At 34.0% G+C, this 15,996-nt stretch overlaps 2 protein-coding genes across 2 annotated transcripts; one reads left to right on the top strand and one right to left on the bottom strand.

Annotated features, from left to right (window-relative positions):
• Nucleotides 1-986: 986 nt before the first annotated feature.
• LOC145576255 (alpha-crystallin domain-containing protein 22.3-like) lies at nt 987-8,080 on the bottom strand. Its single transcript, XM_081634040.1, has 3 exons — nt 7,933-8,080; nt 3,296-3,600; nt 987-1,624 (listed from the first exon to the last, which is right to left on the bottom strand). The coding sequence occupies exons 1-3, from the start codon at nt 7,950-7,952 to the stop codon at nt 1,377-1,379; spliced, it is 573 nt and encodes a 190-aa protein (XP_081490166.1). The 5' UTR covers nt 7,953-8,080; the 3' UTR covers nt 987-1,376.
• A 4,625-nt stretch (nt 8,081-12,705) lies between these two features.
• On the top strand, nt 12,706-15,501 carry LOC145576254 (increased DNA methylation 2-like). Its single transcript, XM_081634039.1, has 3 exons — nt 12,706-12,776; nt 13,732-14,607; nt 15,041-15,501. Exons 2-3 carry the CDS (start codon nt 13,755-13,757, stop codon nt 15,313-15,315), a joined length of 1,128 nt encoding a protein of 375 aa, XP_081490165.1. The 5' UTR covers nt 12,706-12,776; nt 13,732-13,754; the 3' UTR covers nt 15,316-15,501.
• Nucleotides 15,502-15,996: the final 495 nt, after the last annotated feature.

Genomic DNA, 15,996 nt, shown 5'->3' with positions numbered 1-15,996 from the left:
AATTCAATCGCTTACATTGCTTCCACCTTCAAGATTCTACCTGAACCATTGGATTCAATAGTCAGAGAATTCTGTGTTTTGGGTGGTGGAAATGGCGGGAAAATTGGGTTCAAGACCGGCTTCGGCGGAGGCGGTGGAGGAGGAAGAAATCGAAAGAGGGATAAATTAGGGTTTTGGTTGCTATTATTAATTTCATCAAGTTTGGCATTGTGGGTTGTTTTGGAGAGAGAAAATGATAGTGAATTCGTTTTCTGGGTTTTCATTGTTTTAGTTTCTGCATTTGCTGTTTATTGCTTGGTGACAGGATGGAGGAGAGAGATTAAAAATTGGGTGTTGGGATTTTCTTGTGGAGCTGCATTAATGGGTTTTGGATTAAGAAATAATGAAAATTTTGTGAGATTGGTTGATGAATTTAGGGTTAATTCTTTGAATTTTTCTATCTTAAAAAAGAAGAGAAGAAAAGGTAGAAGATGGGTATGAACTATGAAGAACAATAGAGAAAATATACTGTAATTTTCTGTTGTTTACAGTTTACCCTGTTTTTTTTACTACTTGTTTAGGCTTAGGGTTGCAATTTTTGCTTTAGCGCAACCCGAATAATTGTAATCTAGACCTGTTAATGAGAAAAAATGATTTTATAGCAAAGTGTTTGATTGCCTGCTATATTGTTCATTCTTTTAAGTTTGCAAGCAGTTCAATGTTACCAACATTCACAACTATCACAAGTATAAGTAGCGCTAGCACGAGAAATGTGCTGGCTGGAAAACAAAGATGGTATAGTGAGTGCGAGAATTGTAGACTCTTGATGTAAAACTGAAAAGAGGATACCTTGAGTGTTAAAAGAAGCTGTTCCGAGAGGAATAATTCTTTTTCTGCCATCAGAATTTGATAATCACCATAAGAATCTACCACCTGCAATATAGAGTTTTGGATTCGAAGCAGATAGAATGACATTGTCTATAATGCAAACCAATGAAACAGAGTAATGATTTGGAAAAACTCCGAAAATTATAAAACCAATCCCAATTCTTTAATAATTCTATGTTTTCACTTAAACCGTTACAACATTCAAGTACAAAAGCCACAACAAAATGAAGGTCTGCTTGAGAACTGCAAGCAAGCTTGAAACACATAATGGACTGCATCTCCTGCTTGCCAGTAGTACCGGTAGCAAAAACCCAAAACAATGTGGCTTGTACATAGCAAATTTCGATAGAATGGATCAATCAAACCTCCCTTTGTTAAGCTGTCTATTGGGATGGGCCCATCTGTTGCTCTAAGAAGACTCCAATGCAAACTTCTGGTGTAATGCCTATCTATTTGTTCTATGATATAATTTGACAACTAAAGAATGTACATAGAATTCTGCAAACACATCAAGCTGATGGTTTCTTCTTTTTCACTATGCCCTCAAAAACACCATCAATTCCATAATGGCCAGATAGATGTACCGAAGCAACAGGTCCTGGCAGATTAAATGAGACGGTAAAGTGACCCGGTGGGCACAGGTTCTGAGATTGCATCTCAAATTTCAAGGAATTCTTGTAGACAGTCTTCTCTCCAGTTGTAGTAACACCTTTGATAGTTACATGCCCAGTAGGATCCACAGTACATGAGAAATCATCTGTAAACAAAACAACTAATCAGAATCCGGCATTTTCTAAAAATAGCAAGGGTGATAGATAAGCAGGTCAAGGGAATCAAGGTCACCATGAATAGGATTTCTGAGTTTAACACACTAATCAAGTCCAATATAACTCAGAACTGAGGTAGAGTGGACTGTGGAGGACAAATTCCGACATATTAGTCTCTCAAATGCATTTACATGAAGGTCACTGATGTACTGAATATCAAGACTGTCATAAATGAGAAATTTTGGCAATTAAATGTCGGTGATTTTGCTTTTTAAGCAAAAGAATATTGTTTAAACAACAAATTCTTGAGTCCAAGCAGTGTGATGATCATGTTCTAGGCCTTCCATCTAAGCTGGTTTATATAGTAAGTCCAAGTCAAAGCATTCTACTCCCAGCCAAAATAATACATCAAATGGCGTATAGATTATTCTTCACAAGATAAAACATGGAAAATTAAGCTGGAGTAAAGAAGCAAAATCATGGAAGTTCGTAAATTCATGTATAAATCTATTTCCTAGGCACTTCAATATGTATAATACTCCGTATAGAATAAGTTTGCCATTTGGTTGGAAGCAAATAATTACATTTCAAGAAAATTTCAATTTCCATACAATTGCATTTAGTGAGAAGTGCTTAAAATTGTTTGGTTCATTAAAAGGAAATCAATCGCCTATTAAGGGAGGTAGGTCAGCCACTTTCCCCCTTCTTGTGGGAACTGAGAAATTCCATAAGTGCATCTTCTTACATACTACATATAACTCCCCATGTACAACCTCTGGCTTTTCCCACATCAACCAAATAACTGCTACAACGACAACTACTGCTCAAAAGATCCTGATGGATTTGTTACCATTCATCTTGAGAAAAGGAACTGAAGGCTAATATCAAATTAATCAATTTTCAAGAGGTGATATAGTGGGATGCAGAATTAAGCAAAAATAATACTCATGGGATATGTAAGATGATGCACTTTGACCAAAATGGCATATTTCGTGAAAGCTCAGATCTCGATTTTCACTTTTTTTAATCAGCCAAAGTCCCAATCCAGAAATTATTAGGTTTGTTACCAGTTTTTTTTTTTTTTTTTTTTTTTGGGAAATTGTGCAAATCTACCTGCCTTAATGCTGTCAATGTCTGAAAATTGACAGGGTTAACTTTGTACGTATAGATTAATGAACCTAGATATAAATACAGAATTTCCAAAGTACTTCATTATACTAACAGGGGAGATAAATAATCTAACAATAACCATAATTTTTGTATGTGCAAGGAGCAATAAATAGCCAAATTTTATCAATGCATAGCCAACATCAAAACTAAAACATAATACCAGTATGTGCAAGGAGCCAGATTGCCAGAACATAAGATAATGATGGATGTAAAATACATGTCTAAATTTGCCAAATTCTGTTTAGAAAGTTCAGAAGACAAAAAAATAAATAAATTAAAAAATTTAAAAAAAAAAAAAAAAAAAATCTGTTCAGATCTCAAAAGATGATCAAAATAAACACATTGTTCCAGTATGCAAGGAGCCATAAAATAAGATATGATATTCATAATAATGAATCTTTAAACTATGTCTAAATTTGAGAGAATCTCCAAAAAGACGAATAGAAAGTGAAGTAAATTTTGCAAACTTGAGAAAGGCAGCATAATTTTACCTTTTGCAACACCTGGAAGGGACACTCGAAAGAGGTAAGAATCCTCACTTTCACTAATATCCAACTTCCCAAGAACCGGCCCAATTGTTCCAAGTGCTGCACTGCCTCCCAAACCAATTCCCCCCTTCGTAGCAGATAAGATAGGACCCCATTCCTCCTCAGTAGGTTCAGAAGGCAAATATACCAAAGCTGGTTTGGCCTTATCTACAGGACCTGATGGGATATCAATACCTTGTGGTGGAATGGGATCAATGTAGGGCATGCTGTTAAGAGGAGTTACATTCAGAGCTGGCTGCAGAGGAGCCCTATAACGAACAAAAAAAAAAAAAGAAGCTAGTTATACAGTATATTAACATAGAAAGAATAAAAAAATAAAGGGACATGGGTAGTTTAAACAGGTAAATAATCCCCAAAGCAATGAAAATACATGATGCCTGATTCAGAGACTATTGTATGCAATTATATATTATGGCCTTTTCACATCAATCATGAAATTCAACATAAGAAATTTTAAAGGAAATTTTGTTAACAATCACATCCCTCAAAACACACTATTTAGAACTAACCACCTCTTTTATACAAAATTATGAAATAACACCCCTTAAATTAAAAAGAGTTGGCGATCACCACCCCTTCTCATATTCCGGCCAATTTTCCGACTTGGGGCCCATTTTTGTATTTTACCTTTTTTTCTCTTCTGTTTTCGCAATTTTTTTTGTACCACTGAACATCATCATCGCTCATCACCACCGTCCCACCATATTCCTTCCTTATTTTTTCCCTTCTCTTGTTGCGTTCAGATCCATCTTAGAAACCCACCATCAAACCGCCACCTTATTCGAAGCTCCATCACCCATCCACCACCACCAACCGCAGCAACCCTTGCAATTCCCACCTTCCCTCACGCCAGCGATTCCAACCTGCAACACCATCACCCAACTCTCCCGATTCCACCAAACCGCACACAACAACAAACCAGAACACTGCACCACATCTACACCGCCACTACACCGGTACACCCTCAACCTAAGCTCCACCACCACTATATCGGTACCCAGTCAAGGTGGTTTGCTCATTTTGGGTTTTAATCAGGCTTTGTGGGTCAAGTTCAAGAAATCCCCAAATTAATTTTCAAGAGACCTAACTTCCAACAACAGATCAAATTGAATGTTTCATACATCAATTAAAGCAAAAAATTAGCAATTCAACACATAATTAGCAACAATTAACCTATTAATCGAATTGCCTTTCATTATATAGCATCAAACGAAGTAAGTTGTTTTTCAATTACCTTAATTTTTTGCCTCAACCTTTTCTGAATTACACTTTTGAGATGAATTATTGACAGGATTTAGAGAATTTGGAGAATTCTGGTTGAATTTGGAGTTTTGTTGAGGAGCATAGCAGTTCAAATTTCAATATGAAGAGGAAAATATCGAGTCCAACGGTTTAAAAAACAAAAAAAAAAAAAAAACTAGCCGTTACGTGGGCCCCATGTCGGAAAATTGTCTGGAATCTGAGAAGGGATGGTGATCGTTAACTCTTTTAAACTAAAATTTTATAATTTCATAGAAAAGGGTAGTTAGTTTCTATATAGTGTGTTTTGAGGTTAGTTATTTACAAAGTTTCCTATTTTATATCTTCATTACTTCTTACAACTTTAGCATCATATATAATTATATATACATAGAGAGAGATTGTGTTGCTTAAAAATTAATATCACATGCAAAAAAATATATATTTGTACAACCCTATTAGGAATATTTTAAGGCAACACACATTAGATATGTGCCATCATTCTAAAAGACCACTAAGTTCTAGTCACTTCATAACATTTAAAATTCATAATATGGTCCTATAACACAATTTAAAATTTGTACTGTTAATATAATTTAAGGGCCTAGGGCTGCAAATGATCCGAGTCGAGCCGAGTTTTAGTCTGTCGAACAAAGCTTGATAAGAAAAATTAGTGATCGAGCTATTTCGAGCTTGAACAATCTTTCAAAAATCTTGTTCGAGCTTAGCTCTTTAAAGATTTGACATGTTCGAGCTTTGTTCGCGAACATGCTCGTTTGTATTTCGAGTTTAAGGTTAAGCTTGAACAAGCTTTATTCAATAAACGAGCCAAGTACTATATCACCTTAAACTTATAAATTTTAATACATCTACTTAATTTTATATGAGAAGTTTCCATTCTTTTTCTGGTAAAAAGGTAATCCAAAGTTTTCATGCCTATATAAGATGTAATAATTTGTAATTTTACAAATAAATCTGATGCCGTTAAATAATGGAATTTTCATGTACTCTACACACAATATTAATAGGACTTTTATGAAGTTGACTTGGTAACTTGATGGTAGTTTAAAGATGTGAAGTCTACAGATGCAAGGCAAGCATGAGTTATAATCTTGTGCTGAGTTTTTTAGATGGCATGTATTGCCCCTCCGACAATAAAAAAAAGTAATAAATAAAAAATAAATTAAAATAAAAATAAAATAAAAATACAGATTAAAATATGAGATTAAAATATTTTGACTTGATCAAATTGTTGAAGAATACTTATGTATTCAATCAATTGGCAATGATTGGTTTGATGATCAATAAAATTATAACTAAAGATAGTAGTAACGGAAAATAGATCATTAATCTCTTCAACAAACCGAATGAAAATTTCAATCTCATATTACTTTACTTGCATCATCTTGGGAAATTGTGTCTATAACTAGTTCACTTATTAAAAACCCTTACATCATTTGTTTTAGAGTTCATGTCATTTATTACCTTTGAGCATCACTTATTCAAGAGTATATACATATCTATTAAACCCAGTACGTCCATGTATAAAATTTTGCCATTACTGTTGAAAAATTAACTTTTGAATCATTCATGAAACCATAATTTTGACTAAAATTAGCACTGAGTTTTTTTTAAAAAAAGAGAGCACTAAGTTTTAGATTTGCCACTCAAAATTCAGCTGCATACTAGACAAGTTTTTCTTTTGATCCCACACTAAATTACAACCTTCCATAAATTAAAGATCCAATACCCAAAATGTAAATGAATATGCTCAGTGGCTCTATCTCAGCTTATCAAAGAGAGAAGTGAACCACACAATTGAATAGATGAATGCATGTTATACTTTGCCTTTTAAGTTAGGCAAACAAGAAACAAATTAATGAAATTTAAAGAGTTAATAGTGCCAAATTTGTTAATTTACCACCAAGCTCTTAATTGTGTTGATGAATAAGGTCTAGTATCTTAAACCATTCTATGAATGTTTGAGCTCAGAGAACCTAGTAATAGCCATGTACCCCATATTGAATAAGGTCTAGTATCTTACACCATTCTATAATTCTATGAATGTTTGAGCTCAGAGAACCAATAGAGCTGCTAGCAGTGCCCAGAACCAAAAGACTTGTGACACCAGGACAGCCAATAGAACTGCTAGCAGTACACTGTTGGAGGATTATAAAACCATAGGAGTAGTCAAGACAAGCCTTAAATGGTATGCCTAAGACTCTAGGGCTCATGGCTGCCGGAATTTGGGTGTGAGCAAGAGAATAATGGTTGCCGGAATTTGGGATCATGACTCTAAGGATCATGGCTGCCGGAATTTGGCTCAGCAGTGAATCGTTATCTGCTAGATGTATTCTTTGATTATATAACTCAAATATTAACATTTATGGTAGCTATTGATTCTTTAAACCCATTTATGATTAAAAAAAAAAAATTGATTCATATTTCACATTAATGGTAATGAATGATTCATTCCACACAAAAACAGATAGGAAATCAATTTTTACAATAACTTGAAGATCTTCAATTATCTCAAAATTATGCGAACTTGGTCTTCCTCCAAAAGGTCACACCACATGATATCTAAACCGTAAGCGTTGGCACGAGTGCACGACACATTAAGGGCCTATTCTACACAGCCAGACTCTAATTCTCTATATATCACTAAATACCGCGAATACACAAATTGCTAAACTTGTTTTTCAAAAATAAGCAACAAAAATACCCAAGCAATCAATATCATTAAAAAGATAACATGAAAACAACATTAAAAAGTAATTATCTACACACATAAACAAACGATAATACTTCATATGATTTTTAACGCGACACCACGATAACCTAGTCACAAAAACTGGACTCTAAATTTCACACCAAACCGCAAAATTAGCATTTGATTCTCACAAACAAGCAACGGAGATATATCAGATATAGCAAAGCAATCAATTTCATTTAAACGAAGAACTTAAAAACAGCATTAAAATAAACCTAAATCCAAACACAAAAATAATCAGCCCTAATTAAACGGTTTCTATTCATTCATTATCTCCTAAAGCTTTCATTCAATGTAACCATCAAAAAATCAAAAAGATCACCAAAAAAAAACAACAAAAAACACTCTGAAATCCACAATCAAACAACAAAAATGTCAAGTATAAACTTCAAATACGTAATTAAAGTAAGATTAAACAAAGCTTCCAATAATCAAGAATTTGAGAAATTACGCTAAGATCAGAACATAAAAATAGCGAAAAAAATTGACAGTTTAGCATATAAGAAAAGAAGAAAGAGCAAAAATTTGGTACAAAAAAATAGAGAAATGAGAGCGTTGTTTGGAGTACCTGTTGGAATTGAACGCCATGAAAGTTGGAGTTGAAGCTCTAGAGTGAGAAAGTGAGTGAGGAGAGAGAAAGTGAGAGGAGATTGAAATGGGGAAAGTTTGATAGAGAGGAAAACGGTAATATCTGTGCCCTTTATTTGGAGAACAGTATTTATACACCTGAAAATGGCTAAATAAAGAAACACACACAATATTTTTGGGAGAATTAACAACTAAAAATAAATAAAGTACATTGGATATAGTCCGTCAGTATATGTTGATTACCAAGTGTTTTATTAAGGAAACATAATGTTTGAGGTTTTTTAGGAGTCCCTCTTGATTACGGAGTAGAGTATTTTAGGAGATAATTATTGAATAGGTATCTTTTGTTAATCGTTATACTTTTTTTTTACAAGGCGTAATTGTTAAACCTATGTTTTAAAATAAACACGTAATAATATATACAAGCATGATTGCATGTTCACACTAATATGAGAAAATAATATGCTATGTTGTAAATGAATGATGCTATGAAATTTGCAGTTGCTTGAAGTTAAAACAATGAAATTTCTTTGTTTTGTCATGTCAATTAAGATCCAATATGTTCTTATACTTTAATTTCTTATACTACCTCCGCTTTTTTTTAGTTGTAACTTTTGAGTATTATTTGAGAGATATAAAATATTTCAAAGTTGCAACTAAAAAAAATCGGAGGTAGTATTTTAATTTTGATTCTCGTAAATGATTGCAAGCATTCATTCCCTGAAACTTGCTCCGCTCCGTTAAAATGTTAATGCTTAAAAAGGAAAGTATTATGTAAACTACTTGAAATACACATATCCTTCATAACATAAGATTGAAACTTATGTGAAGATTGAACTTTTCCAGTTTTCTTAAAAACACATCCTAAATACAATATGTTTTTAAATTCACTTTCTTATTCAATTCAATGCAAAAACTTTATCATCAATCTCCACAATGTCTTATATGGATCAATCCAAGCTTCATTGTCTTCCCTCATGAACCCTGGCCTAAAAAATGGATATGGATATTATACTGCAAGAATTACACAATTAAATGTTGTAGTGTGGGGGTTTAAAATAAGTACAAAACTCACATGTTCAATGTGTATATGAACGAATAAATATATCTTGCCTTTATGTTATGAAATATAATCAAACTTCATAATTCTATTTATGTACTGATGCGGCGTCGAAACGCACACAAATTAATAATAATTACCCTAAGACTACTAACTTGTAATTAGTGGAAGTAGGGGTCGATCCCACGAAGAATGTGCTTGCAAATAACTAAGAATAACAAAGACTCAAAACAGTAAAAGATTGATTGGGGGGTGTTTAAGGATAAAGATAAACTAACAACTAGGAACTTAAACTAATAAGAACAAGAACAGATAAGGAACTTGAGATACTCAGCAACTACATATAGTAATCCACCATGCAAATGTATAATCACGGACTTATTACTTAACCCTTTAGAATAGCTTGACTTATGGAACAAGTTCCTCTGTTTTCCCTTAGTAATGGTTAGATCCCGTACGACTTTCATTAACCCTAACCAACAGATAACCCCTATACTACGAGCAATGAATTTAACCTAATGACAGCATTAAGAACTAGGAAAACATCAGGCCAAGACAACCACAACACTCCGGAACTTACGTGATTTGGCCTCGATCAAGAATTACTTTTCAATTAATAGAGTAGAACGTCCTCCTCTACAATTGTTTGCTACTCGATTAATGTTCCCAAGCAATTACGGACTTAGTAGTATTAATTAGCAAAAGAAATCAGACCCAAATAAATAGTTGTACACCTACTTATAAGAAATCATCATTCGTATGAACAAAACAATAATTCAAGAATACTCTAAAGCATTAATCACTAAAACCAACAATACTCGTCTCAAATACTTAATACATGGCTTCAAATTAATAGTTACTGAGCATAACAAGCTAAGGACTCATAATACAAAGATAAGAAAAGAAAACGAAACAAGAACCCATCAAGTTTCTCAGATTCGGATCTGAGTTCCTCTCAGGCAACTCCGAATTCCTTCGCTGCAATGTATCATGAAGAGTGACCAACGACTCCTAACCCTAGAAGGGTTTTGGAGTGAAGCCTCCCTTCTCTTTCGTCTCTTCTTCAGTGTCTAGCTTCCTCTTTCTCTATAATGTCATGGCTTTAAATAGGCTAAGAGATAATTGGGAATCTTTCAAAGATAAGGAAAGTAATTAGATAAAATTGTGAAAAATATATCTCTTCCATATCATAACCAATTGATAAGATCTTCTTTTAAATAAAATATATCTTTTCCAACAGCTGTAGATCTTGTAAATTATTCCCCAAGACTTTCCCAAATTCGTGGATTCAATGAACCTAGACGAACAAAACGTGCCCAGCAAGCTGTTTTCATCTCCGTCAGTTTCTCAAGTTCCTCGGCAGGAACTTCCAATTGTGCTCCGCATTGACTCCTTCATTTGGTTGATCTTTTTACCTTCTAAAACCACTCAATAACCTATCAAAACACAAAAATGAGAAATAAGCCACAAAATATCAAAAACCTAAATAAAAACACTAAAATGCTAAAGGAACTTATCCAAAATCTAAGGAACATATATATAAAATAGTGTCAGAAATGACACTCATCATGTACACTAATAGAGATCATATCAACCCTTATAAACCAACTAAATTACGTCATCTTTTTGAATGGTAGAACAATTTAAAAGGGAAAAAAAGGATGGGTAAGAAATAGGTGGAATGGGAGGGGGCGGAAAAAGTGTGTGGAGTTTCATTTTCCCTTTAAATCCCTCCAACTTTGGAGGGATATAGAAAGGTTGAACACCCCTCCCCCTCCCCCACCCCCTCCTTCCATAAATCCATTATTCAGACAAGGTGGTTTGTCCCCCTCTCTTTCTTTCTCTTCATTTCCTTTTATCCAAACAATGTGTGTAAGAGTTAAATTAATATTACATCAAATATGGTGATTATAGTTCCGATCGTAATTAGCCATGAAACCCACTACTAAATCATTTTGCCAAACAACAGAATAAATTGAATCAAATAGAACAAAATCCTTCTTCACAGCAGGAATAATTAAAATTATCGACGAGATATTATTCCATATACGGTTTATAGAATTAATGAAGCAAAAAAAAATTTCCTTCAACTATTGGAGTAAAATGTTTAGTGAAAAAACTAGTCCCACACTCCCACAGTGTATTGGTTTTTGGCTTCTGCACCCCTTAATGATGATTGATAGATAAAATAAAGAGTTGTTTATAATTTAATAACTAATTGATGATTAATAAGCGTCAATAATTAATAGTTCGCAATTAAGAATTAACTATGGTACCTCCATTTCGTTTTGTTCTTTACGTTTTTTTTTTTTTTTTTTTTGTAAGTTTGTTCTTTTTTGTACTTTACACTTCTATTTGATCCTTTTTTATAATGATATTTTAATTTCTTTTTTTATATATTCCCCATTGTCACACATAACCACCCGACTTATTGAGTCACTTGTCACAGTTTATACATATGTCGCTTGTTGCGTCTCCCCCCCCCCCCCCCCCTAATTTTTATACAAAAACGATAAATAGTGAACATAAATAATGATAGTAAGCATTCCATCCATTCTACAATATTTGGCCTATGTATATTGTTGTATTCGTCTCAGTTCTTATTAGTATCTAATTATGTAATTTGTTTTTTGTGGAATCTTGTTAAATTCATCTCGTTATTTATATTCTAAATATGTAATATATTATTAGATTTTTTTTTTTGCTTTACGTGTATTGAGATATTTTTAATTACAATTTTGCATGATAATGGTGCAAAAATAGATAGGATATTTTTTAAAAAAATTAGAGAGTACACTTTGTAATTGATAAGTAATAGTATTAGCCATGTCTCCTTCACCGTATTTTTACTCAAAAAAACTTATTTTTACTCAAAAAAACTTATTTTTACTACTTCTCTACTATAAAAGTATTGAATTTTACTGATTAAAACATATTTTGAATAAGATGAAGATAAGGATTGACAATGATATCATATCCTAATAATTAACTCTTTGATTCTTTCCATGTTTATTATTGTGTATAATAAATCTTCATATTGTTCTCACTTAATGGATTCCTCCCTGATCATGGCCTTATAAAGTTTTAATCACTTGTCAGTTGTCACCTTTTTTAGTTGCACATTACTAGGCTCCTAGCACTGTGATAACTTATTTACCATAGAAAATTAGGATAAACATTTAATAGTTAAACAGCAACAATGATGTAAACTTATCAACCAATTAAAACAATCATTAGTTGATTGTCAAACAACAACATACATGTATGTAAAGACGTAAGAGTACATATCAATAATTCATCGGACATTTATTTAACTGGATTGAACCGACTGGCTGTGTCATAAACCCAAATACTTATAATCGTAGTTTAACCCAATCTCCCTTATCTATAATCACAATTACACAGTAAAATAACAACAAAACATCGTGCAAATTACGGAGTACTAAATCATGCAAGTATCAAATTACACTACCCATCACCTTTCCTTATTAGTTATTACCCATCAAACAAAACACACACATTCCCCAAATTAGTAAAATATTATTAACACCAACAACATAATTAGCATGACAATTGCCATCACTTATCCTTGACTAATCACATGTGTCATGTTTTACATGAGCCTTCTTGCATGCTTACTCTATAAATAAATAATTCTTCCTTTTTCTTATTTTTCCTTTCTATTTTTGTTTTCTTCCTCACAAAATTCACACTCTCTTTACTCTCAACTCTGCTGGTTTTCATCCTCCATTTCTGAATTTCAGGTCATTTTCTCTCTTCTCCTCTCTCATTTTCGCTAATAATCTAGCTGCATTTAGTAATTTTAGTATTTTTGTTTTAATGTTTGAATTAGTTTCTTTTTACAGTAAATTTCCCACTTAGATTTCAACTAATTGAGCTCAAAATGTTGGATATTGTAGTAATTTGAGTAACCCCATTATGTATGATTGTGATTTTATGCTGTTATTATTGTGTAATTAAACTGCAAAAGTGTCCTTTACATCTGGGTATAGAACCCAGAAAATAGCTATTTTGTTGAAATTATTTTAATAAATATGTATATATCTTGCTGATTCTCTAGAATTTGTCTGATTACTTTCCAATTTTTCTTTATGATTTTTTTTTTCTTCCTATTTTTGGGTATTTTGATACTGCAACTTGGTAAAATGTGCTATTATTTCTTAATACCAGATACTTGCTTAAATAAAAACGGAATACTATTTAGAATGTTGTAGATTTGTAAGATTTATAATCTACTCCTTTCAACTTAACCTCTTGATTTTCAGCAGCTGGTTGAATAATATATAGAGCTAAATAGCAAATGTAGTAGCAAAAAACACCCTCGGGTAGTTGTTGGGTGCATCTAGCTCGAGGTACACTCGGGTGCATAATAGAGGTTCTATGTACGTGTAGTTAAGTTTGTTGAATTGTTTATAAAAACTTGGCAAATTGCTAGAAGTGGATTTGGACATAACATTGCAATATAGTGTTAATGTATAGTATAGTCCATAATTGACAAATAGGTATATCTATTTGTGCTATCAGTAAGTTGGAATGAATGAATTATATGCTTCGCCCTCGTCCTTACTGATCGGATTCTATGTTAGTATGTTGTTTATATTGTAAATCGTCCATCTCCTAATAGCAATACTGTATGGTGTGTTTAGTTCGAACATTATTTGTTATTGATTAGACATGAAATTGGTATTGATAATACAGGTATCAGCAACGTGATAATCAAGATGAATGCAAATGAGGACTGCTGCTTTCTCCTCTACTTCATCATGGGCACATATTTCGGCCCTGATCTCAAAGGGGAGAAGACCCAAAAATCGGCGTTACAGAGGATAGCAGAAGATCTTCCTCCTTACACACTGGATCAGTTGGCAGATTCCCACATCAGAACCTCTGAAATCGAGCAAATTTACTATTATCTGGTAAGGAAAGCGGATAGGTCACTCATCGTCAAACTACCTGTGTTGTTACAGTTCATTCAAGGAAATCATCCTTCCGAGGGTGAAGACTTCCTTACACTCTTTCCTTCTCATTTGCACCCTCAAACAGAGTCACTTAACCATAGCAGAATTGTAGCAAGTGTTGCATTTATTCGAAATCCAGCTATCTTTTATATCAAACAGGAGGATATTGAGAGGTTCAAGAAGCTGACAGGACTAGAAGAGCTCTTCATAGAAAACACTGTTGTAAGGTTGCCGAATGGTATATATCTGGAGAAGGGTGACGATGATGATTCTGAAGAGGAGCCCATCGGAAGTTACTTTCGTGAGTGTAAAAGCCCTAAAAGGAAACGTCGATTAGAGGAAATTTTGGAAACTGAGAATCTGAAGTCACCACAGTCTCTTCAATTGGCTTTTCCACCGTCTGGAGTGAGAGATGGACCTGGTATTGTTATTCTCCCTTCCCAGCCAAGCAGAGAGGAAATGCGTCGCATTGTGGAGATAGCAAGAAACGCATATGCAGTGACTGGAAGTGCAGCAAAGGGTCAGGTGGGATCTGTTATCGGGCTGATGGACATTAGTGAATCTGAGGATTCATACCTATTCCGTGTTGCCCTTCCTGGAGTTAAAAGAGAAAACAGTAAGTATCACACTCTAGCTGTACACATGATCTTTAATTTACATAATTGTGTGCCTCTACACAACTTCTCAAATTTTCATCGCAGCTGATTATTCATACAGGTGGTGTTGGTTTGGTCAGTATTGACTTAATCAGGTTGTTTACGATCCCCTGAACTTCTGTTGAAAAAAATCAGTTGGCAAATTTTAGATTATACAAGTTGGACTAATTTTGATTCCAGGTTGAAAATAAAATCATTTTCGGGTTGATTCAGGTTGTCTTAAGGTTAATTGCAGTAGGTCATTAGTTCATTACATTGTAATCCATACTACGCTTTTCGGCATTTGAAACCTCTTGCCGGGTAGCTAGGAGTCAAATTGATCAGCCGATACCAATAATACTGCTTCAAATTATATATTGTGCTTAAATTTGCTCCTTGATCATGTATATGCAGGAGCATTCCAATGTGAGGTAGACAGCGATGGCAGGGTGGTGATAAAGGGAGAAACAATCACTGGCGAGAAGAGAGTTTACCGCTTTTCACAAACATTCATCATGCAAACACAAAACTTGTGTCCAACAGGACCCTTTTCTGTCTCATTTCAGCTGCCAGGTCCAGTTGATCCCCAAAGATTCAAGGGTAGTTTTGGTTCTGATGCTATACTCGAGGGTGTTGTGATGAAGCAGGTGCCTTCAACAAGATTAATCAAATTTGGTGGTGAGCAGTAAAATCTGTTGAAAAAAAATGTCGCATTGCTAGATATTCCCAGTAAGCAATGTATGACTAGTAAGCCATCGTAAATTCCTAGCTGATAGACATCCTGACTGGCGTAAATATTCGTAGCTACTAGCTAATTTCCGTATGACCCGAATGTAACAAGACTATCAACCTCAAGTAATATGACTTCACTAGTAGCTAATTTCCGTATGACCAAAATGTAACTAGACTGTTAACCTTCAAGTACTATGACTTCACCTATGTCCGGTGAATCAGTGATATTAAAAGCTACTCCATAGTGAAATTTAAATTTTGCTTGTAATCTTCTATCAGCAGTTCCACAAAACTAGACCTAGCAAAACTAATCCTGTCTCAGGTCACCCAGCCCACCCTTGAAATAAAACTGAAATCACTAGAATTAACTTGTTAAACCCGATTCACCCAAAACTATACTAAGACTAAATTGAAAAGACTCCAGCAGTCCTGCTCGAATAATACATGAAACAATGACACCTCAAATGATACGAAGTACAGCTAGAGAGTGAGGGAGATTGATATCAGAAACAGAGGGTAGCTAAGTAGCTTAGTTAATACTAAAATACCAGCTCACATATTTTACTTGAAGAGTAACCCATTTGCTAGATACTCCCCATGAGCATCCGAGGACCAAGTCAGCTTGAGGCACCAGAGAG

The sequence above is a fragment of the Chenopodium album genome, chromosome 13, assembly GCF_948465745.1.
Source record: "Chenopodium album chromosome 13, dcCheAlbu1.1, whole genome shotgun sequence".
Classification (NCBI taxonomy): domain Eukaryota; kingdom Viridiplantae; phylum Streptophyta; class Magnoliopsida; order Caryophyllales; family Amaranthaceae; genus Chenopodium; species Chenopodium album.
Note: the sequence above shows the minus strand (reverse complement) of the source record. Positions and strands in the feature narration are given on the sequence as shown.